Source organism: Ochotona princeps, chromosome 23 (assembly GCF_030435755.1).
Source record: "Ochotona princeps isolate mOchPri1 chromosome 23, mOchPri1.hap1, whole genome shotgun sequence".
Taxonomy (NCBI): Eukaryota; Metazoa; Chordata; class Mammalia; order Lagomorpha; family Ochotonidae; genus Ochotona; species Ochotona princeps.
In genome coordinates, this window is record NC_080854.1 from 5,378,220 (window position 1) to 5,401,755 (window position 23,536).

Below are 23,536 nucleotides of genomic sequence, written 5' to 3' on the forward strand. Positions count from 1 at the left end.
ACTGCCACAGTAGCAGCACTTCAGGGATGCCAGCTGATCTTGGTTCTGGTCTTTGAAGTTTCTGAGAAGTTGGCACCCAAGGACAGTCTTCATAGGCCAGTGTGACAGTACCACAGTTTTGAAGCCTGGCATTTTGTGACCTCCCCTGTCTCCTCCCAACTCCTCTAGAAGTAACTGCGGTGGCAGAAAATTCGGGTACACCTCCTGGTATGCAAACCATGACACATCCAGCCATGGCCAGCTGCATTATCTATGCCTCTCCCACATGTTGGGGAATGGTTTGCAGTAATGAGTATTTTGTTGGCCCTGGATTTTTAATTTTGATTAGTACACAGAGAACAGACTTCATGTGGTTCATACACAATTCTAAGAATTTCTCCCTCTTTTAATGTTTGTGATAATATTTAATTTATAATCATAGGCTTAATGCTTCACTAAATGATGAGTTAAGTAATTATAGTAATGTAAGCAAGCCCTATCAACAGTAATTAAATCGAGAGATGTCAATTTCACTTGTATACATTAGAAGTTTTTGGTCCTGAGTGTTAAGTCCCTTTCTGTTGTCAGATGTTGCAAAGGCTATTGCCTTTCAGGCACAAAAATAGACTCTCGGTGCCTTCATTTCTACAAACCACATTTTGACCTCAGGCAATAGAGTAGTAGAATTATAAATTCCTTTTTATGAAGATAGCAACTTTTCTGTGATCATTTTTTTAAAAACCCAAACTGTATAAAAGATCAAATACCTGCCTAGGCTGTTATGACCACAGAAAATGTCATCTCTCTAACAGTAATTTCTCAGCTTTAACACTTCACAAACACTAAACAATTTTAATGTTTAAACCTTGGCAAATAGTACTCCTTTGAAATGTGGAATCCCACTTAGGCAATAGGACATTGCAGTCATGATCAGATATGAAACATGATTATCTGAATCTAAGGTAAAAGCTGAGTTTTCATTTGCCTTCGCCACATTTGAAGTACCAGTGGACACATGTGGCAGGTGGCTACTGTTCCAGATGAGATGCAGATAAGGAGCATCTCCATCAGAAGGAGTCTTGAGAATGCTGCCCTAGAAGGTACTCACTGTTCTCTGGAGGAATGTGCTGCCTCAGGAAGTTACCTTCCAGGAACTCTGCGTGCCCAACAAGAAAGCCTTCTGCATCAGACCAGGGAAGCTGTGTTCAGCACCTGTGTAGTCCAGAATCCTGACCTCAGGGACTATACCGAACAATGGATATGTCTAGCAGAGTTGGCTCAAAATTACTCCTTGTTTGCTGATGAATTCTATTGAAAACCCTGGCCTAGGTTCTTACAACGGAAATCACATTGTAAGAATAAAAATCTTGGAACAATTTTAGTTTGCAAAAACCTTTTATTTCAAGATGACTAACTGGTATTGATGTGAAAGCAGAAAATGGGACTGAAGAAATTATTTTGTCTTCTAACTTTACAAAAATTCTTTAGGAAACTTATCAGTGAAGAAATTTTGTTGTGATTATCACTTGAAATAATACAAAATATTTATTATGGGAACTATACATGTTTTTTTTTTGTTATTGAATGTCAGCTTTTGTAAATACAGTGGACTGTGTATGGGCTCATGGATCATAAAACAATTCAGCTATCCAAAACCATCTCTTATTAAAAAATAATTGTCTGCCAGTACAAAATATTGCAAAATGCTAGTAGTTTGAGATAAACTCAGATAGGTTTAGTTATATTACTGATCTGTTCTGTAATTTTTCCTGAAGAGTTGGCATAATTTGAGGTAATACAAAACCATTCTAATTAGCAGGTGAGAGTAAACTCACATCCTGAATGAATACTGAAAAATGCAGTTGGGTCTCACTTTCGGGAGTGATGAATGCTTGAAAAGCAATGTGCCGACTATATTTGAAATGTATTTTTTATTGCTGCATCTCTTCCATGAGCCTTAGCTTTTTGAACACAGGGCTTTTTAATTAATACACAATGTTGATTTGTGCTGTATCCATGACTTTTTCTTGAACTACATCATCAGCTTCGTAGGATGTTTCATTGGTTGAATTGGATGCTACGTTTGAGTTGACGGCTTTAATCTCTCTGCTTGGGTTGCCTGCAAATGCACAAACCAGAAATGAGCTGATTATTTGAAAAGATGACAAAATTGGAGTTATGAAAATTTGTGCTTCAGTGATTTTGCAGCCATATTGAAGATATATCCTAAGCATTTTGTGTGGACAACTGAGAACTGAATCATTTCAAAGCTGTTTTTCTTAAACATATCCTGCTGAAGGTTAGATAAGGAAGATAGTCGAGGCGAAATTTCATTGCAATGCTTATCTTTCTTTGTCCATTTTTCAGGAGAAAACTATACATTTGCTAAAGAGGTGACAATTTCTGGATCATTTCATGAAAATGTGATTATATCCATTATTTGCATATTAGTGAATAAGCCACAAATAAGCCAATCACAACAATATGCAACTCTCTTAAGGCTTTGCCATCATAGCCATTTAAAACACACACACGCATCTGTACCACAGGGCCATTCAGTCACTGCGTTGAGAAGAACGTCCAACATGAGCAAAGTACAGGTGTACAGATCTTTGCTTAGCAGAGGCAAAGAAGTGGATTGTTACTCAATTGTATCAGAAAAGTTGAATAATCATGGAAAGAATATCTCATTTCACCAGTGTAAGATTTCAGCTGTAGTTAAGTATCATGTAAACACATAGAATGCAGTGGGAGAAGCCACTGGTGTTGGGTTGCAAAGCCCCTGGATTCGTCTCATCGTGTCAGCAGCCTTTCACCCTGTTCTTTCCTTGGCTTCTGGGATGCCACCCTTCTGCTTCCACTCCTCCCTCGCCGCTGCTGCTTCTCCATCTCATTGGTTGATTTTCTTCTCCCAGACCACCTAGGGAGTGAGTGCCTCCCGGCTCAGCTTCCTGTGCCTGCTCCACTCCCTAACTGGGTCTTTTTTTATTTTTAAAGAAGGTTGCAGTACATTCCCTTTACTCTTATTGCTGAAGAAATACTATGTCTTCATTTGTATGTGTTCCAAGAGATAGAGAAATTGCTGATGGAAGTGGAACTCTACCTCCTACTAACAGAATTCCTCTCCCTGGTCCAAACCTAAGCTAATTATGTTGCAAGAAACTACACCACTTCAGGGTTGTAGTTCTTTTTCACTGTCTTGGGACCCCATTTCTTCCCTATATAAAGTTGTTAGTATCAAGTTTAAAATTGGCAGTCCTTTTGAGTAAGTAAAATTCCAATAATAAGAAAGAGAAAGCCAATTCTCTTTCCAGTAGTGAACAAACGGCTTGGGTGTGAACAGGGTTGGGGGGTGGGGTTCTAGAGTGTGCGATCATGACCACTAACAAAGCTCTGTTTGTCTGGGTTCTCGGTCAGATCATGTGAAAAATGGCAAGTATAACGTGCACGTGACACACACACACACAGGCGTGCACAAAGCCCCCACACTGCCTTTGGTCTCTTTGACCCTCACATGTGTGTGAGCATCTCCAGCCCAGACATCTTCTGACCTCCAGTTGATGTCTCCAGTTTAACCCAAACCTGAAGTTAGGATTATTCCTAGGGAAATTCAGATTAAACAAGACCAAAACTCCACTGCACTTGGAGGCTTCCTCTTCTTAATTGCTGGAAACTCCAGTGCACCAGTAACTTCATTTCTCTTTGACTGCATTTTCCTCTCGCGGCCTACAGCCAATTCTTTAGAAACCCTGCTAATAATGTTCCTATGTATTCCAGAATATTCAGACCACTTCTTAGCCATTCACTGCTGCCACCATCCCATGTCCAATATAACAGACTGATCCTTTGGAAAAGTATAAATCGTGTTCTCCACTCAGAACTCTACGTTTCGCCCAAGCCTTCGCAGTAAGGAGTTGAAAGGATCTCATAACACCGTGTATCTTCTTGATTGCACTTTTTTTCTGCTTTTCTCCCCAGTTTGTTCCAGCTGCTTTGACAAAACATTTCTGGCGCGTTCCAGACACGAGCCCTTTGTACTAGCAATTTACTCTCTCTAGTGTATTCTTTCCCACGAGCCACATGCAAAATATTTCCAAGTTTCTGCTTAGCTTTTTTTTTCCCCTCTAACTTTGTGTATTTAAAAAAAAAAAAAAGATTTTTATGTGAAAACAGAGAGCTTCCGTCTGCTGCCCTCCAAACCCCCTCCCCCACAAAAAAAAAATGGCCACAAGGGCCAGAGCTGAGCCCATCTGAAGCCAGGAGGCTTTATGGGGTCCCTGACACAGGTGCAGGGACTCAAGTGCCTGTGCCATTCTCCGCTGTCCTCTCAGAATATTAGCAAGCAGCCAGACCAGAAGTGGATCATCCAGGATACAAACCAATGCCCCAGTGAGATGCAGGTTTCGCAGGGGAAGCTTAACCGGTACACCACACAGCACCAGCCCTCTGCTGACTTTGTCACTGGGCCCCCCCAAACACTATTCAAAATGGCAACCTACGTTCTCCCAACTCCAATTCCTTCTGCCCTCCATTTTTTTCTCACAGCACCTTCTTCTTAACAAAATTTGCATATTTATCAATCTTATTTATTGCCTGTCTCCACTAAACGTAAGTGCCACACAATAAAGGATTTTTATGGCTGTTTTGTTCGCTGATGATTCTAGAAAAGAAATGCCTTACAGCAAATATTCAACACATTTGTTGAACAAATTAATTAAATGATGTGCTTGACAGTTTGTCTTAGTTTAATATTAGCATCATGGATGACAACAGATAAGATTGACAGTCAACTGGGAAAAAATGTCTCACAACTGACTCAAAAATAGTATGAGATCTTTTTTATTTTTTTAATATATTTTTAAATTTTGTTTTTGATGATGTTTACGTAATTGATCAGGGTAGGAAGGGTCGAGGATCAGAGGAAAGTAGGCAAGACTATTGTTTATACATTTTCTTTTTCTTCTTGTATCTGGGAAAGGGGAGGATACAATGGGAGAGACCACGCCCAGCCTTCCCAGAACCCAATGTCATGCCAGGGTTCCCAATGTGGAGCATGTTCCGAGGATTCTGCTCAAGTGGTTTCGATAGTTCTGAGATACTTTTAATATCGGTGCTCCAAGAATGAGGAAACCCTTCCAACGTCAATTGCCTGACATAGTCCACCTCACAGTCTCCATTTACCCAGAAGTGTGCTGTCAAGCGTCGCTGGGGTAGTTGATCAATTTGTTCTGCCCTCCTTCCTCTGCAAACCAACGGGTGCTGCGGCAGAATGAGATCTTAGATAGCAGTATGTGAAACTTTATCACCTCCTTGTGAGGAAAAAGATGGGGAAAAAATGGTGTATAATAAACATGAGAAAATCCTCAAGCTCCCTAATCAGAGAGAAATAGAAATTCAAAAGGCAAGCTGCTATTTTTCCTTTCCCAACTAGACACAGATAAAATGTTCTTAGTCAATGGCATCAGCTGATGGAAGTATACACAGGTACACCTTTTTTTAAGTCTGAAATATTCCTACTCATAATTTCATCAGAGCATAAAAGGCTGAAGGATACCAACATAGGAAATATCTAAATATTTTATGCATACATAAATATGTTCCCTGGTTGTTTCAACATCAGAAATACATAAGTAACTCAAAATCCCAGTAACAGTGGCATTGCTAAATGATGAATGGGGGTATTTGATAGCCGCTTAATTTTAAAAGCTGATTTCTGAGAAAGTTTTTCATTAACAAAAACTTGATGAAGCAAAGCAATCAACAGCATGATGTAGTAAATACTTACCTTAGCATTTAGCCCTAGTATTTGTCATCAGCCTCTCTCAGCTTTAGGCTCTGCAGGGTCAAATCTGACCTTGATTATGCTGGGGCTCTGGGCCTGCTTGCCTGCCCTAGCTCAGGCCACTGCTCCAGACCTTGCAGGAGGCATTTCTCACACACACACAAATACCCAGCTTCCAAAATGGGCTGCCCCGCACTGTGCCCCAGATTTCTTCCAGGCCCTACCAACTATATCTTATGCTTCAGCCGCCTTTCTTCAACACGGCTACTCGTTCATCGTGTGTTTGACATCTGCCCCAGAACTGCCTGAGTTCTTTGGGCAAGACTACACTTTTGGAGTGATGTCTCTCCTTTTAGCCAAGCAGCCTTTCTCCAACATTTAATTGTTTTTCCCCTCAAAACATGTTCACACACATAGGAGTTTATCCCTTCTCCCCCATCCCTGGTTCCCTTCACTCCCTATATCCCTGTCTTACGACTTGTCCCCAAGTTATTACAATGGCATTGTCATTCATTTCACGATTACAGATCTAATGTTCTGACATATAAGTGTATCATGACAATATAAGTAAAGGAAAAGGGAAAAATAAAGTAACATAAAAGTATGATTAAAATAGTAATTTACATAAATATAGTTTTGTTTTAAAAAAATATTTATTTTTATTGGAAAGTTAGATATACAGAGAGGAGACACAGAGAAAAAGATCTTCTGTCTGCTGGTTCACTCCCCAAGTGGCCGCAACAGCTGGAGCTGAGCTGAGCTGATCTGAAGCCAGGAGCTTCTTCTGGGTCTCCCACATGGGTGCAGGGTCCCAAGGCTTTGGCCATCCTCCACTGTTTTCCCAGGCCACAATCAGGGAGCTGGATATGAACTGGTGCCCAAAAGGGATCCCAGCAGTTGCAAGGCAAGGATTTAGCCACTAAGCTATCATGCCAGGCCTCATACAATGCTTTTCTACAAGTGTACTGCTTTCTTGGGTCAGTTCAGAACATCAGCATTTTGGATCAATTTCATCGGTTGAGTGTAATATTATTTACTAGTTTAGAAGGATGACATCTCACTGCAGCTCTGATCTTGCCCATGTAAACATCCAGTCTTAATGTACAATAGCTGGAAAATAGCTCTTGACCCAATTAGCAAGCAGAGTTGTATGCAAAAAGTTTGCATGAAAACGATATGAAACTGAAAAAAGTTGACTATTATTTACAGGAAACTTTTAAAAATATTTAGCTACCAAGCACTTTAATGCAAAATATTCTATAGTGAGACCTTAAAAAATTCTTGTATAGCATTTGAAAGCCGAAGCGACATTTATAGGTTATTTATTTTTCCCTTGCTTAGTATGGTTTCACTCTTCAATATCATAACTGGTAAAGATGAAAGATAAATAATATGAGATGGAAATCAGTTCTACATTATCTACAATAGATTAGATACCTGTCTCCATTTTCATCTTACATATGCATTGTTTTAAACACCTAAACTTGCAAATAATGTATGGAATTCCTAGACACCTGAAAACAGTAATGTTGAGTTGTTCAAGGTTTTCGTGTTTTTTAAGCCTACCATACTTAAGTTCATCATGTTTTAATTGCACAATAGGCTTTGTCACAGAGTGGTTGGTTGGTTGTTTTATGGAAAACAAATTCTGGAAGTGAAGTGATAACTTAGTTGTTTGGGGGGCTCCTTCCAAGGCATTTCCAGTCTGATAGTCTGAGTTTCCTTTGTGTTTCTCTCCGGCAACTTAAGCAATTTGTCTAACCTGCCTACTCCTTCTGAGGTTTAAATGATAGCAAACTCCGTTCCAATATCGCAGAATTTTCTTCACGTAGGACTTGTAATGACCTTCACTCTCCAGCCCTGACTCTGTAGTTACTTGGCAACTGAGTCTTTCAAATAACCTAAGGACGGAGATAATTTCTTGGATTGACTTCCTATGCCAGAGCAATTCACCTTAAAAAAAATTGCTATGCGAACACAAGATCTGTTGCGAACATCAGTATCACCCATGGAGATGGCTGTAGTTCTGCAGCTTATAAAATTCCAAACGTTTTTTCATGCTTAACCCTGTGGTTGAGACTAGTTGGATCCGTGGAAACCCAGCTGCAATGGGTGGTCAGACCAGATAGCATTTTTGTGAGATACTTTTAAAAGGAGAAAGAAGGAAAAAGTTTTCCTAGAGTTTAATGAATAGAAAACAAATTTCTTAACCAGTAAAGTCAGGTAACATAAAACAAAAACCACCTGCCTCTTTTCTGTCAGAAGGGTTTAACATGGATTTGATTTTAAATAAGAAATCAAGAGTGCCATCCAGCTCCCAAGGGATTTGTTCCTCATGAAGTTTTCCTGATGTAACGCACTTGGTAGCTGACATCCTGTTTCTTTTCGGGGTTGACATCCCTTGCTCTTTCTGCACTTCCTGTTTCTTTTTGGGCCATCTGATATAAAGCTTAACCTTCCTTCAATCCTATTCCTCCCAGGCTAGCATTTAATTTACAGTTTGGCTTTTGCCAAAATTTAAATCCAATTCGTCAAAAAAAAAATTCATTTTCTACTTGTTTTCATCATGGCTTGCCTGATAGCAATTAAAAATTGCACATTTTATGTTCAGAGCCATTCATCATAAATCTATGTATCCTACACGCTTCTGAAGACGCTGCTATAGCCTGCTATCTCAAAATATCAAGACAGTGGGCGAGGGAGCCGTTCTGCAGTTCTTTATCTCCTGGCCATGGGCAGAACCATCTTCAGTAGTTTCTACCTGTGTTGTCCTGGCTTCTGTGTTGCCATTCTGAAGTCTTAGTACATCTTCCTAATACTATGTCTCTGGATCACTTCATTACAGCAGAAAATCCACACGTTACATTCATTACACAAACAATCTTAAATTTGCACCCTGAACATGTGTTTTATTTTGTAAGAAGATGTTTCCCATTCAAGTCCACCTTTCCCTCGAGTGTATATCAGAGAACTTCAAACTATTCATGAGAAATAAAGCTAAAAGATACACTGGGTTTGATGCAATAAAACTTGAGATCCATGCACACGAAGTGTTCTTCAAAAATTTATTAAAATGTGTGTTTGGAAAACACTGCATGGATCTCAAAACTATTTTGCATTAAATACACTTACATTTTAATTCCATACTTTCATGGATTTTTAAAAATTGCTCTTGCGTAAGAATCATAAACACTGAAAAATTCAACATGAAAATAAGAATCTTAGACGTGCCCTTTACCTATCCATCACTGCGTGAGGACCATTCTATTAAGAAAATTTTTCCTACTCTATTTTTTTCCATAATTCATCATTTTCTCCCCTTTCTGCATTGTTAAATTCTTCCCACCACTTAATGACTAACAAAGCTGACAAAGGGAATTTGCTAATACTTTGAGTCATTTCAATGAATACATCACAAGGAAAGCCTGGCTTCTACTATTGGGTCCAACATCAGTTAGGATTGCCTGTCCCTGCACCCTGAGGATTGTGTTAGACATTCAGCAATGCTAAACGTAGCAGGAGCTGTGCTGAGCAATGTGGTTTTTTTCACATTGCAAGAACAAAAGCAGTCACAGGAAAATTGAGGCTCATTATTTTTAAGGAGAAAGTTCCTTTCAGGGTGGACCCAGGTAAACCTTTACGCCACTAAGTTCAAATTCAACCAATTTTCTGGTAGGATCTCAGTAGATTCTTTAAAAGCCATATGAGACATATAATGGTATAGTTAAATAATCTGGCTGCCTAATTAATAATTTTTAAAAGAGTTCATTTAGAGGGTTATTAAGGCATTTACAATTGTACCTCATAGGGCCGAGCGTAGTAACCTAGTGGCTAAATCCTCACTTTGCATCCACCGAGATTTCATATGGGCACCAGTTCTTGTCCTGGCTGTTCCACTTCCCATCCGGGTCCCTGCCTGTGGTCTGGAAAAGTAGTTCAGGATGGCCCAAAGCCTTGGAACCCTGCACCTGTGTGGGAGACCCAGAAGAAGCTCCTGGCTCCTGACTTCAGATGGGCTCAGCTCCAGCCGTAGTGGCCACTTGGGGGGTGAACCAGCAGATGGAAGATCTTTCTCTCTTTCTTTCTCTCTGTAGAGCTGCCTTTCCAATAAAAATAAAACAAAAACCTTTAAAAATGTATCCCATAATATCATCTAGAAGTTGGACTTGAAACATGTTGAAATACTACTTGAATTTTTAAAATCTGACGATATGGTTACAATATTCAGAAAGGTAAGCATTTCAAGAATACCTAACAAGTTTTGAGGAAGAAATATAATGGAAGGGAGAGCTTGGTCTCTTTCCTAATCAGACATTAAAATAAACTATATAGTGATAGTAATTTCAAAGCAGGTTAGTAGCTTGAAATAATCACTGGTCATTTTAAAGGAACAGAAAGTCTATGGGTCAGTGTTGTGTCACAGTAAAGTAGGCTGCCATTCGCAACACTGACCTCTAAGAACAGAATGCAGATTCAAGGTCCAGCTATGCCTCTTGACCTGGCCATATGCTTCCGTTGCTCTGGCCTCACCAGGACATGCAACCCCCTGAGCGTGATCCCTGTGTACTGTGTAGGTGGGACAATGGAGATAGCCATGTTATTTCTGGTCTGTGTGCTGCTGGGAGTTCCAGGAGAGGCAAGGCCTAGCAGTAGAAGAATGTGGGGAGAAAGGCCGGTGGAGGGAGGGGTGAATGTCGCAGCTTTGTGTGTCCGGGTTATTCATTGCTTGTCACTTAGGATAACTTCTATTGTAGGGGAAACTGGGACATAGGTCCTCAGCTTAATGGATGGAATTCAGGGTCATGACCATTTGTTCCTCTTGGAGTTTCCGGATTGCTGTGATTTGCTCTTTCTAGTGGCCCTGTTATTACCAAGCTTAGTTAATAAAGACTGCTTAATATATCTTAGACTTGTTTGGTGTGATCTCGCTTGCACCCCAACAACAAGAAAGACTCCCAGTGGAAAAGAAAAAAAGATTCAGCTATTTCTCTTCTAATCCATTGTTCCTCCTAAGGTATCTGGCAAGACAGTGTGTGATGTTTCAAGTTCTTGGTCCCTGTCACCGACATAGGGGACCAGATGGAGTTCTCAGCTCCTGACTTTGGACTAAGTTATTTGGGGTATTTGGGAAGCAAATCAGCATGTAAAAGATTTTCTTCTTCTTCTTCTTCTCCTTCTCCTGCTCCTTCTTCATCTTCTCCTTCGTCTTCTTCCCTCCCTCATTTCCCTCCCTCCCTCTTTCTCCTGCCCCTGTCCATCTCCCTTTCCTTCCTCTCTGCCTTTCAAATCAATCAATAGATCTATTAGAAAATAGTGTCAAAACAGACCAGCGTCTGTAGTAGTTTACGACAATTGACATTTAGTTTGGCAAGAGAAAGCTGTTGCAATCAATAAATATTTGGACAACTAACTGACTATTTGGGGGAAAAGAAAAAAGGTGAATCTCTACTTCACATTTTACACCAAAATTAAGACTCCAGGAATATTAGAGTCTTACGTGTAAAAATGAATGATCTCTGGCCTTCTAATTTACATCCCAAACTTGTGCTTCTCCCATCAAGCCCCACCGGCTAGAGCTCTAGGTGTGGACATTCAGTGTCACAGGATGACCAAGCTTCCTCTCCCTCTGTTATCACAGGGAGATGTTACTAGATTAAATCAAGGCATTATTTTATGCAAATTAAAACCTCTCCTACATTTTAATATGGGAAGTTTCTGATAATTTTACATTCACAGTCTTAATGCAGGGCTGACCACGCTCCCCCTTTGAATTCTAGGGTCGCAAATTCTCTGCTTTGACACCTTCAAGGAAGCTCTGATGGAAAAGCGTAAGAAGCAGAGCCTCAACACTGCACCCGCTAATTGTGTCTCTACCAGACTTCCATGCTCTCGCAACCTTAAAGTTAGCCCTCACCCCAGGTGGTTAGTGCATAGCAACTGGATGTCCTTATACAGGCCAAATTTATAAGCCCCAGGTTTCCTTTAAACCAGCTTTCGAAATGTGTATAACCCAGAACACAAAAGTTACACAAAAGAAGCAAATGGTTACAGGACCCAATTTTAAAGGTCATTGGTTGTTTAGCAAAGATCTTCTGCACAGAGTGAACCCTGGAGGTAGAGACCAGTTAAGACTGATGGCTGCTACCAGGCTTGGCTTCATCGCACAGTCCAAAATGGGCAAACCTTACACGGTGCACATTTTAAGAAGTGAAATGCAATAAACCTTCACAAAATAATCCTAGCTTTGGTTATTTTAGATTATTTAGACTATTTTTTGTAGAAAAGTATCTAGTGTCTGCTTGGAGTGTGTGGACTGAAAACTTGTTTTCATTTATGCCATTCGAATTGCCAGTGATGCAAGCTGTCTCAATTCTAAAACTTAGTCTAGAGAACTAGCAGGTTTACTCTTAAGAACACATAATTTTGATAGAGAAGAGCCATAACTGGTACAACTAATTTTCCTCTGACATAATGTTTATGTGCTTGACTTATTATGCAAATAGTTACTTACATTCCTAACCTTTAAGACATTCCTCAGATACAATAAAAAAAGAAAAAGCCAGACTTGTTTTCTCAATAGCTTAAATACTAGTGTCTCTAGTCAGGTGGGAGCATGACCGTGACGAAGCGTGCATTTCCAAGGGTACAGCAATGTTTAACGGGCAGACTGAACTATCAATTGTTTTCTCTTTCTATTCCAGTGGCACTTGGGGCGGGGGTGGGCAGGGCAGGTGGGTGGGCATTACTATGTACCAGTGTCTGATTGGGTTAAAATCAACTGAAGGGATGAGAATTACTGCATTTGAAAGCAGCAGGAAGGCACTCATCATGTTGAACCCTACCTTCCTGACAGCAAACACTCAGAAAGCTATATTAAATTAGCTTAGTGACTTGATAAAAATGACATTTTTGAGAGGGACAGAGCGAGACTGTTTCATTGCAAGAGAGCAGTGTCGTCTAACTTTACAAGGAGCACATGAGCACTCTTCCTTAGGTATAAAGCAATAAGGCCGCAAGACACGAATCAACACACTGAGTAATTCTGGTGCTCAGGCTCTCACAGCCAACATGCAATGAGATTTTGCAGCAGTCCTTGAGCTAAATCAGTAAAAAGAGCCAATTCTTATTTAGCACAATGCATTGCCTAGAGGAAGGTTTGCTGACTTATATTGGTGACAGCAATTTGTGTTTCTCAAAATATTACAGACAATGGATACCCAATGCTATTGTGTTCAGTTCATTCAAGGAATACCTGTTAAGTGTTCTAGGCACTGGAGATCGGGTTGTGAACAAACAAGGCAAATCTACTTTCCTGGAGCTTAGTTTATACTCGAGAGAGGAGAAAAACTTAGACATTACGTAAGTAAAATTATGGTATGGTAAATGGGTGAGAAAGAAAGCAGGGAGGGGATATGAACCATCGAAGGGAGGGTGTTGTTAAAACGCAGGTAAGCAGGGTCCCGCGCCATGGCCTAACAGCTAAAATCCTTGCCTTGAATGCGCCGGGATCCCATATGGGTGCTGATTCATGTCCCAACAGCTCCACTTCCCATCCAGCTTCCTGTTTGTGGCCTGGGAAAGCAGCTGAGGATGGCCCAAAGCTTTGGGATCTTGCACCCACATGGGAGATCCAGAAGAGACTCTGGGCTCCTGGCTTCAGATCAGCACCGGCCGTTGCACTCACTTGGGGAGTGAATCATCAGATGGAAGATCTTCTTCTCTGTCTCTCCTCCTCTCTGTATATGTTTGACTTTGCAATGAAAATAAATAAAATCTTAAAAAAAAAAAAAAAAGCAGATAAGTAACCAGAAAAGAGCTCCTGGGGAGATGACTTTTGAGTAAAGATTTGAAGAAACGAGTGTTCGCTTTGGCAGCACATAGACTAAAATTGGAAAATTTGAACAAATGAAAGCTGTACGTCGTGCAGATATCTGAACTAAGAGCAGCCCTGACAGTGGTGACAGCATGTGCAAAATCCCAGAGTCAAGGGCATCAAGGAATCACAATGGGCCAGTACAGTCTGGTATAAGGAGACGAGATAAAAATGAACCAGTAGATGACCAAAGGCTTTGTGAGCGGAGGATGGACTTGACTTGACTCAGGTTTTCAGAGTCTTGCATTGGCTGTAGCAGGAAAAGTACAGAACAAGGCAGCAAGAGCAGAAGCAGGAAGAGCAGCCACCTACTTAAAAATGCAGACTGCATTGGTGTTTTACCACAGTCCCTAAATGATTCTCTGCGCAGTAAAATGTAAGGACTGTGACTTCAATTGATCTAAGCAAGTGAAACGAAATTTGATCTTATGATCGGGTTCTTTGATGATCACTAAGGCACAATTTGCCCGTGGAGAAACCTGTGTAAGTCGCTGTAGCTGAATTCAACCAATGATCTATGGATTCAGCCAAGGAATCTGCAAACACCGCTTCAGGAAGAAAACTGCCAAGGGATTTGGCGCCTGACTCTGTGACAGAGGACATTTTCTGGGAGAGTTGAGCTCCGTAGGGAAGGAAACTTGATGGATGTACAATTGCATGGTGGTGGTATAGTCGGTTATGCACTGTGAGCGTGGTAAGTTTCAGAATTCAACTAAAATATATCATTGGACAAGAATGCTCCGTGGTACCTTAAAGATATATATGTGTGTGTACGTATATATATGTATATATATGTGTGGATATATATATGAAAGGCACAGTTACAGAGGGAGAGAAAAGAGAAAGAGATCTTCCATTCATTGGCTCAGTTCCAGGATGCCAGCTACATTAGCACCAGGCTGAAACCAGGAATCTGGAACTCCACCTGGGTCCCTCGTGTGGGTGCAACTTAGCTCCATGGGCAACAGCACCGTCCTCTAAAATTTGTTAATGTATTTGGGAGGGTGTAGGTGAGAGAGAGAGAGAGAGAGGTTAGTATGCACCCTCACCTAGTGATTCATTCCCCATCTGCCAGGGTCAGGGAGATGGATCCAGGTTGCCCAGTGATTGGCAGGGCAGTTATTGCTGATGGCTCTCAGAATCTGCTGTGGTGGGAAGCTGCACTCAGGGGTCAGAGCTGAGTGTGCAAGCTGAGCACTCCAGGGCTGGAGCCGGGCATCGTAACTGGTGTCTTTCCAAATAGAAGAAGATCAATAATTATGTGTCATTCCTAGTGTGTGTAGATATATTTATATATGTGTATATACATTTATATATTATATACATAGATTCTACACTCTATAAAATTTGATATTTCCATTCTCTATATAAACATATACGTAAGTATCTTACATATACGTACATACCAATACAGAATATTCACAAGCATGAACTAAACATTTACTTTGCTGCAAACTTTTTAAAATACATACATAGTATCTTCATAGTATACATTTTCTGTAAACTTTTACAAGACCCCTGGTATGCATGAAGTCTGAATTTTTTTGCACCAAAATAAATTTATGTTTTAATTTCATTTTCATAAGCTTTTCAAAATGTTTTAATGTTCTATGATGTGTATTCTAAACATATATCAAAATCTGAAAAGTCATATTCATATTAACAATTCTGATTAAATTTCATAATTATGACCACTAACTCTTTATAGTTGAAATAATTAGACCCAGTTCCATAGACCACACATGACAATTACTTTCTAGTTTATAATTATATTACATGTATATACATGCACCACTGTTTTAATTTTGCAAACTATGCAACAGTGGAGAACAAAGACTCTTCTTTTTTTGTTTGTTTTATATGCCTATGAATTATTTTATGTACTTCCTGCAAATTCTGCACACAGTAGACACAAAGGTAAATTCTTAACTGGCCACTGACTAAGCAACCTGAAGACGCGCCACACTGAGAATCAATTATCAGGTACTTTGTTCCTCTACTTGACTTTTTTGCCTCTCTCTAAAAATAAAATTTCAGAATTTGAAGAGGCTAAGCTTTGATAACTGAAACGTACAAATATTAAAAGGAACTTAATGGACCGGCTCTTACAGGCTGCCATTTCATCTGCTTGAACATAGTTTCCCTAAGGTATTTTATCATTGAAGTTTGACTCAATGTGTACATTTACAAAGGCATGTAATAAACAGCATTTTCAGAAAGTGTTTATTGTTAGCAGCATGTTCTGCTGCTCAGGTACTGGTTAGTCTTTGGGCAGAGTTCAGTTAATAGCTGACCAAAATCAAATCAAATGAAATAAAGAAGAATACGGATTACCTTCTCGAAAGGAAAGCGCCTCCAGGTGTTGAAGTTTAAGGCCACTGTCTAACCTCCGAGGCTTTGTATAGAGAAATAAATAGCAGAGGACGCAGACGCTGATGACAAAGGCCAGTAAAACGAGGGCAGCAATTCCCAGTCCAATCAGAGCGCCCACACTGAGGATGGGGAGAAACAGCACATCACGTAAACCAGAACTGCTTTAAACGTCGTTCATTCTTGTTCTCAGTCATCAATAAACAGATTCTATCTTAGCCTAAACCATAAATGATTGAAATATACAGGTCCCCTTTTCTTTCTCTCTCTATTTTTTTCCATTTAAACATTTGATTGACAAAGTGTACATGCCAACAAATGTACACAAGTGCTTAGGTAAGTGAACTTTTTTCTTCTGGTCACAGTCGTAGCCAACCCACAAATGAAATACAACACACTATTAATAGAGTCTTCACTATTGCCCCTGCTCTACATTGCATTTCAAGTGTACTTTGCTATTTAGACAGTATGATTCAGTAAAACAATATAACTAAGTACAAAATGATATGCCCTCCACGTGATTTTAATACTCTTCCTATATATTAGGTTGTCCGCATGGGTCCTAGCATAGTGATCTCTAGTTGCCTCCATTTTGTCCCAGATATCAGGATATCATTCTTTTCTATGGCTCAGTATCCCATGGTGCATATATAAATATTCATCAGTGGACAGACAGCTAGATTGATGTCATGTCTTTGCTATCGTGACTTGAACTGTTATAAACATGGGAGTGCGTGTGTCTCTTTCATAGGAGTAGTACAGCTAGGTCATATGGTAGATTTTTTTCTTAGTTTCCTGAGAAATCTCCATGCTTTTTTCCATAATGGTTGTACCAGTTTGCATTTGTTTGCCTCCACAAGCTCCCCAGCATGAATTGTTTGGGAGTTTTGCACACTAGCCATTCTGACTGGAGTGAAGTGGGACCTCATTGTGGGACCTCATTGTCGTTTTTATTTGTTCTTCCTGGATGGCTACTGATGCTGAGCATGGTTTCATGTCTCTGTTGGCCATGTATATTTCATGCTTTTAAAATGTCTGTTTTTATCCGTGTCCATTTCTTAACTTGATTGTTGGTTTTATTAAGTGCCTTGAACTCCTTCCATAGTCTAAATATTAATCCTTTATCACATTTATATTTTGCAAATATTTCCTCTCATTCTGTTGGTTGCCTCTTCATTTTGTTAATTGTTTCATTCGCTGTGTGGAAGCTTCTTAGCTCGCTGTAAAACTCATGTATCTAATCTTGCTTTTAATATCTGTGCTTCTGGGGTCTTACTCAGCAAGTCTTGACCTAGGCCAATTTCTATTTGTACCATATTTTCCTGGAGGGTCTCAAAGTCCTCTGGAATGTATCCGTTCATAATAATAGGGATAAGTATAAATTCATGTTATACGTGGAAGGTCAGGTGAGCATGAGTGTCTAGAGATACCTCAAAAGAATCTCAAACAAATACATCCATATTATTAATATCTCTTGCAAGGAAATACCACCGTCACCAAACAAGAGTAAACAATAAATATTTGCTTGTGCAAAGGCAATGAAGAAATGTTGAACTTTTCCTTTAGAAATATAGAAGAAAGAGCATTAAAACTTTAGCTTTCTCTTTACTTGAAAGGCAGAGAGAATGAGAGACAGACAGAGGCTTGCCGTCCACAGATTGGCTCTCCAGATGCCCACAATTGCCAGGGAGAGCCCAGGTTGAAGCCAGATGCCTGCAACCCCATCCAGATCTCCCTGCTGAGTGATGGAGATCCATGCTATCTTCCCAGGGTATGCGTTAGCAGGAGGCTAGATGGAAAGTGGAGCTGAGATTTGGATGCAGGCAGCTAGTCCCAGTGTAGGACATGGGCATCCCACATGGCATTTCAGCCACTGATTTCAATGCTCAAAAGACACTGTACGCTGATACTCTAAGCCACAACAAGGCATTACAAAAGAAAATGGACCTCTCGGGCTGGCAGCGTGGCCTAGCGGCCAAGGTCCTCACCTTGAACGCGCCGAGATCCCATATGGGCGCCAGTTCTAATCCCGGCAGCTCCACTTCCCATCCAGCTCCCTGCTTGTGGCCTGGGAAGCAGTTGAGGACAGCCCAAAGCTTTGGGACCCTGCACCCGTGTGGGAGACCTGGAAGAGGTTCCTGGTTCCAGGCTTCAGATCGGCGCGCACCGGCCGTTTCGGCTCACTTGGGGAGTGAATCATTGGACGGATGGAAGATCTTCCTCTCTGTCTCTCCTCCTCTGTGTATATCTGGCTGTAATAAAATGAATAAATCTTAAAAAAAAGTAATGGTTAGAATAGATTAATTTTTTAAAAGTCCTTACATCTAGCAAGGACTCATTTATACTTGTTTGCACCAAAGCTGACTTTTATGGATCACAGCAGAGAATCATTGCACTACACACAAACCCTTGGAAATCGAATCCACTTGGTATTATTGGATGCCCAGGCAGACAGAAGGCTAGCCATCTGGAATGATTCCTGAGATATGAACCTGATTATTTTAAAAATCAGTATAAAAAAGTTTATTCAATTTAAAATTCCTAATTCAGTTGAACATATGAGAAATCTTAATGATGAATGCATATTCTTTTTAAAAAAAAACTATGGATGACTTTGAAAAACCTTTTGCACCAAAATAAACTTACTTTTCAATTCCCTTCTTCCGTGAACTTTTGGATATACCCTTATATACATCGCAAAATTTCAGTGTGCAAATTCAGAAACTAGATCATGCAATGTGAAGGAAAAATAAAACACACTAGTTCTGTTTTCTCATAAAAAGCATGTTCTTCATAATCTTGGCAATCTGTTTCAATGTCACATGGCAACATTGCACGTATAAAAGAGAGCTCTAGAAGTTTCCTAAAATCCTTATCTCAACAAATGTTTATTGGAAATCCACTTATGTGGAGTCCTTTCAAATGGACTCTGGTCTTCCTAGTTTCTGAAGACAGCTACCCAAGAAAATCTTCAGAGCTTAGGAATGCATAGCAAGAGGAAAGATGGGTTGGGCCAGAATCGGAGAAGAGGAATTACGCACCACGTGGCAGGTGCTTTTCACCATGGGCAGCTGCTATCGCACTAACACAGCCGATCTGTTGGTGCCTGTTGGCTCTGCAACTCTCCGGCAGCTGCTGATTCTCAATATAAAGGGTAGCGAGTTCGGAATATTTTTCACAGTTGGACTATTTTAAATTAGAAATGGAAAGCGGAGAATAGGAGGCAAATGAAGCTGTAATAAATGTACTTCCCCCTGCCGTCCCCAGTGCTCGGGAACTCAACTGGGTCTAAGGGCTGACACTGGTACCTGGCACTAGCAGTTACCTTACTTTTCATATTTCCCAGGATTGAGCTGCACCATCCCTTCCGTCAGTGATGAAAGAAGCCCCAAGCAAACCCTGCACTCCTCTGTACCTAGGAAGGGTTTCTGTCCTCTGCTGCTTATCACTTCAGAATCATTCTGGAACGATTGAGAAACTATGCTGAAAATCCCAGGCACATTTTCCAATTGAGTTTGACTTAGGAATTTCCAATCTCTGGCAGAGGTGTTTCTGCCATCATTAATACTTCCAAAGGTTGCACACAGAGAAAGATGATCATGGTTTTCTTTTTCTATCAAAAAGCCAAATCTTCTGCTCCAAATAATCTATTACGGATATGGTGGCATTTTCTTCTGACATCTGCCCCAGCTTGGCACAACTGAATTGAACTTAGTGGGAGATAAACACTCCTTCTGGGCCTTTTTTTATTTTTAAAGAAGGTTGCAGTATATTCCCTTTACTCTTATTGCTGAAGAAATACTATGTCTTCATTTGCATGTGTTCCAAGAGATAGAGAAATTGCTGATGGAAGTGGAACTCTACCTCCTACTAACAGAATTCCTCTCCCTGGTCCAAACCTAAGCTAATTATGTTGCAAGAAACTACCACTTCAGGGTTGTAGTTCTTTTTCACTGTCTTGGGACCCCATTTCTTCCCTATATAAAGTTGTTAGTATCAAGTTTAAAATTGGCAGTCCTTTTGAGTAAGTAAAATTCCAATAATAAGAAAGAGAAAGCCAATTCTCTTTCCAGTAGTGAACAAACGGCTTGGGTGTGAACAGGGGTGGGGGGTGGGGTTCTAGAGTGTGCGATCATGACCACTAACAAAGCTCTGTTTGTCTGGGTTCTCGGTCAGATCATGTGAAAAATGGCAAGTATAGGGCCTGGCGGTGTTGCCTAGTGGCTAAAGTCCTCGCCTTGAACGCGCCAGGAGCGCCAGGATCCCATATGGGCACTGGTTCTAATCCCAGCAGCTCCACTTCCCATCCAGCTCCCTGCTTGTGGCCTGGGAAAGAAGTCAAGGACGGCCCAAAGCTTTGGGACCCTGCATCCGCGTGGGAGACCTGGAAGAAGTTCCAGGTTCCCGGCTTCGGATTGGCACAGCACCACCGGTCTTTGGGCTCACTTGGGGAGTGAATCATTGGACTGAAGATCCTCCTCTCTGTCTCTCCTCTCTGTATATCTGACTTTGTAATAAAATAAATAAATCTTAAAAAAAAAAAAAAGAAAAATGGCCAAGTATAACGTACGCGCGACACAAACACACATACACACACACACACACACACACACACACACACACACTGACACTCAGGCGCGCACAAAGCCCCCACACTGCCTTTAGGCTGTTTTGAAGAACAAACCTAATTCCTTGATATCCACACACACAAAAAAGTGTTAAATTGCTCTGATCTTTGAAAACATCTCAAAGCGGGTCCCAAAAGAGCCTCTTTGCTATTCAACTGCAGCAAATGAGCAAATTAAACCCAAAGAGACATTAAAGCCTGCGCCTTAACTTACATGTTTGTTCCCTGTCTGCCAGCAGAGCCACCTGCCGGGAAGCGAAATGAGAGAGCGACCGGGTCCCACCAGGCGTGCGGGGACCGAGCAGAGCCAGTCCTGGCGGACCCTGCGGTGCGCCCTGGACGTGGAGCCCGCGCTCTTGCAGTGCCCGTCTAGCCGGGGCTCCCGGTTCCCGGGAGGAGTTTCCAGTCAGGCGAGATTGCTTTCCCATGCCCTCACCCATCCTGGGAGGATCCGCGCTTTGCACCAGGGACCCGACCGGGAGGGTCTCGGGGACTCTACCTGGACCCAGCCGTCAGCCGCACAGGCTGGCTCCCCGCCCCGCCTGGCCCGCCCTGCCCACCTGAGGCTCCACATGTAGCTGTGTTTGTAGGGGAAGTAGCTGCCCGGCTCGCTGCAGCAGTACTTGAGGTCGGCGAAGCCACAGCAGTAGCGGAGCGCGGCCCCCTCGCCGCGCCGGGGACACTGGAAAGGCTCCACGAAGCTGTGATTGAGGCTGTAGTAGCCGGAGCACAGGCGACTGGCCTCGCTCATCGTGCGCGCAGGCTGGCAGGGGCACGCCAGGCTCCCCTCCTCTGAGTCGCTCCGTGCCTGCCCGAGCACCCCCAGCGTCTGCTGCGATCCGGGTCCGGCTGCTGAGCGCACAGGCTCCTTGGGCCGGCCGTGCCTTTCCCTCCCCGGGGCACACAGCGCGGTGCGCTCGCCTCTGCCTCGCGCTAGAGAGAGGTCCTTTTATTCAATGCTCTCCGCCCTCCTCCACCTCCCCTCCGGCAGCCCGCGCAGGCTTTCTGCGGGCGCTGCTGACTCCCCGCCAGTTTCCCTCACTTTGTCAACAGCCCGGAAGCCGCAGGCTTGCCCTCTCCTCGCCAGAGACTTGGCGGGAGGCAAAGCGGAGGTGTAGATCAGGTGTGCGATTCCCGTCTCCCCCATCCCTCGGGGCAAGGAGGTCCCGGGTTGTTAACAGAGGGCTGTTAGGAACCTTCAGGGACCCCTTGATCCCAGTAGTGGAAAAGCGGGCGCGACGGAAGGCAGTGGGACCGCTAGATTGCTGTTTTCCTCCTTTCAGAAGTAGGTGTGAGACACTAAGATCAGCCCATTTTAAAATAAAAGAAACAAGAACTTCTCCAAACAGTAGCGGCTGGTGTTTTTCATAGCTGCTTTGGTTGCAGGCCAAGAACCCCGAGAGTAAAGGAAAGGCAGAAAATGAAGGAAAAAATATATATGCTTTTCTAGAAAGGGAGGCACAAAGCAAAGGCGCAGAGTCCAAAGAAAGAATGCTCTAGGCAGTTTAGAAGGGCGGTGTAAACTTCTTGCCCAGTTTCTCACGTTCTTGTTTGATTCATTCACCAATTCTCTTTCCGATGGCCACAGTCAAGGCTTGTAGTGATGAGACAATATCCCTCAGGGTGTAAAGAAGAAAAAAATAACCGCTTTAGAAGGGAGAGAGGGAGGGCCCGGCGCTGTGGCCCAGTGGCTACAGTTCTTGCCTTGAACCCGCTGGGATCCCACAAGGGCACGGGGTTCTAATTCCAGCAGCCCCGCTTCCTCTCTGTCTCTCCTCCTCTTTGTGTATCTGACTTTGCAATAAAAATAAGATACTATAACCTTCTCAGAATACCCACGAATATCCTTCCTCTTGTTTCCCGTGTCTTTCCCTTGATCGTGGGCTTACTGGATGCCGCAGGTCTTGAGTTATACTGTTGTGTGCTGGGCGGTGCCCTTGAATTTGCCTCTGGATGCAGCAAGGTTACCGGGAAGCCGTTCAGATCGTGTCGGGTTCCTGTTGAGCTCTGTTGGGCAGGATCTCAGGATGTCCATTTCCCCCACTTCAAGGCCAGTGGCCTTTGGAGTGTTCCTTCTGGCAGTGCCTTGTGAATGACAAAGCTTACTATTGGGACCGGTGGCACACAAAGGACTCCAAGCCTTGTGAGACACGGCTTCTGGAACTGTTCCCACTCTTTCTTTCAGATGGTTCCTTTCCTGGCCTTGAGTAATTGCCAGCTAGCACACACTGATCAATTCTTTACTGAGGACTGATGAGCTCCCAAACACTCCCTCTCTCTCCTGCCTTCTGCCCTCCCTCATGCTCCTCCCTCCCCTCTCCAGCTCTCCCCTCTCCCTCTGTAATGTCCTGCTGTGCTTCCTCCAGCCCCCACCCTTGTCGCCCTGCACAGATTACTCAACTGCACATGCGCACTCCCTGGCTTGCGGCTGGAAACCCTCCGGCCACAGAACTGAGGTTATTATAGGGCTTGCTCACACCTTTCCCCCTTTTCCAGAGAACACGGTCTTGGGTTCATGGACTTCTCTGTTTCGTTTCAGGTTGTAGGATAACTGACTAGATCTGATCCAAGTGAGGTCGGCTGGGACTGCTGGAATGAGAATGCTAAGACTGGTTGGGAAGCTGTAAGCAACTACAGTGCCAGACAGAGGAACGCGCAGCCGAGTGGAGCAGACTTGTGGCTCCTGCCCAAGTCCCACCCTGAGGCCCACGATGTTCCTATCTGTTTCGTGAGACACCCTGATTCCTTCAAGATTCCTGTTTTGGCTTACGTCACTCCAATCGGAAGGTTCCACTGGCTCAGATGGAACATCTTCAGGCAAAGGTGGGGGTAGAGACAGTTGCAAGGGAAGAAGTGAAGCTCTTTAATCAATGGGGAAAGTGATCTTAGACGAACCAAAGTGGAC

The 23,536-nt window shown here is 42.4% G+C and overlaps 1 protein-coding gene across 1 annotated transcript; it reads right to left on the bottom strand.

The window, feature by feature from the left end:
* Nucleotides 1–320: 320 nt before the first annotated feature.
* On the bottom strand, nt 321–21,528 carry SHISAL2B (shisa like 2B). The gene is made up of 3 exons (XM_058680085.1): nt 21,192–21,528; nt 15,969–16,126; nt 321–2,098 (listed from the first exon to the last, which is right to left on the bottom strand). Exons 1-3 carry the CDS (start codon nt 21,380–21,382, stop codon nt 1,965–1,967), a joined length of 483 nt encoding a protein of 160 aa, XP_058536068.1. The 5' UTR covers nt 21,383–21,528; the 3' UTR covers nt 321–1,964.
* Nucleotides 21,529–23,536: the final 2,008 nt, after the last annotated feature.

Bases quoted from the DNA above. Each gene is read 5' to 3' on its own strand.
- SHISAL2B (XM_058680085.1), bottom strand. From the start codon at position 21,382: ATGAGCGAGGCCAGTCGCCTGTGCTCCGGCTACTACAGCCTCAATCAC. The intron at 16,127-21,191 runs GTGGGCAGGGCG...CCCCATCCTCAG, and splicing joins AGCTACATGTGGAGCCTCAG to TGTGGGCGCTCTGATTGGAC. The intron at 2,099-15,968 runs GTAATCCGTATT...GTGCATTTGCAG, and splicing joins GGCGCTTTCCTTTCGAGAAG to GCAACCCAAGCAGAGAGATT.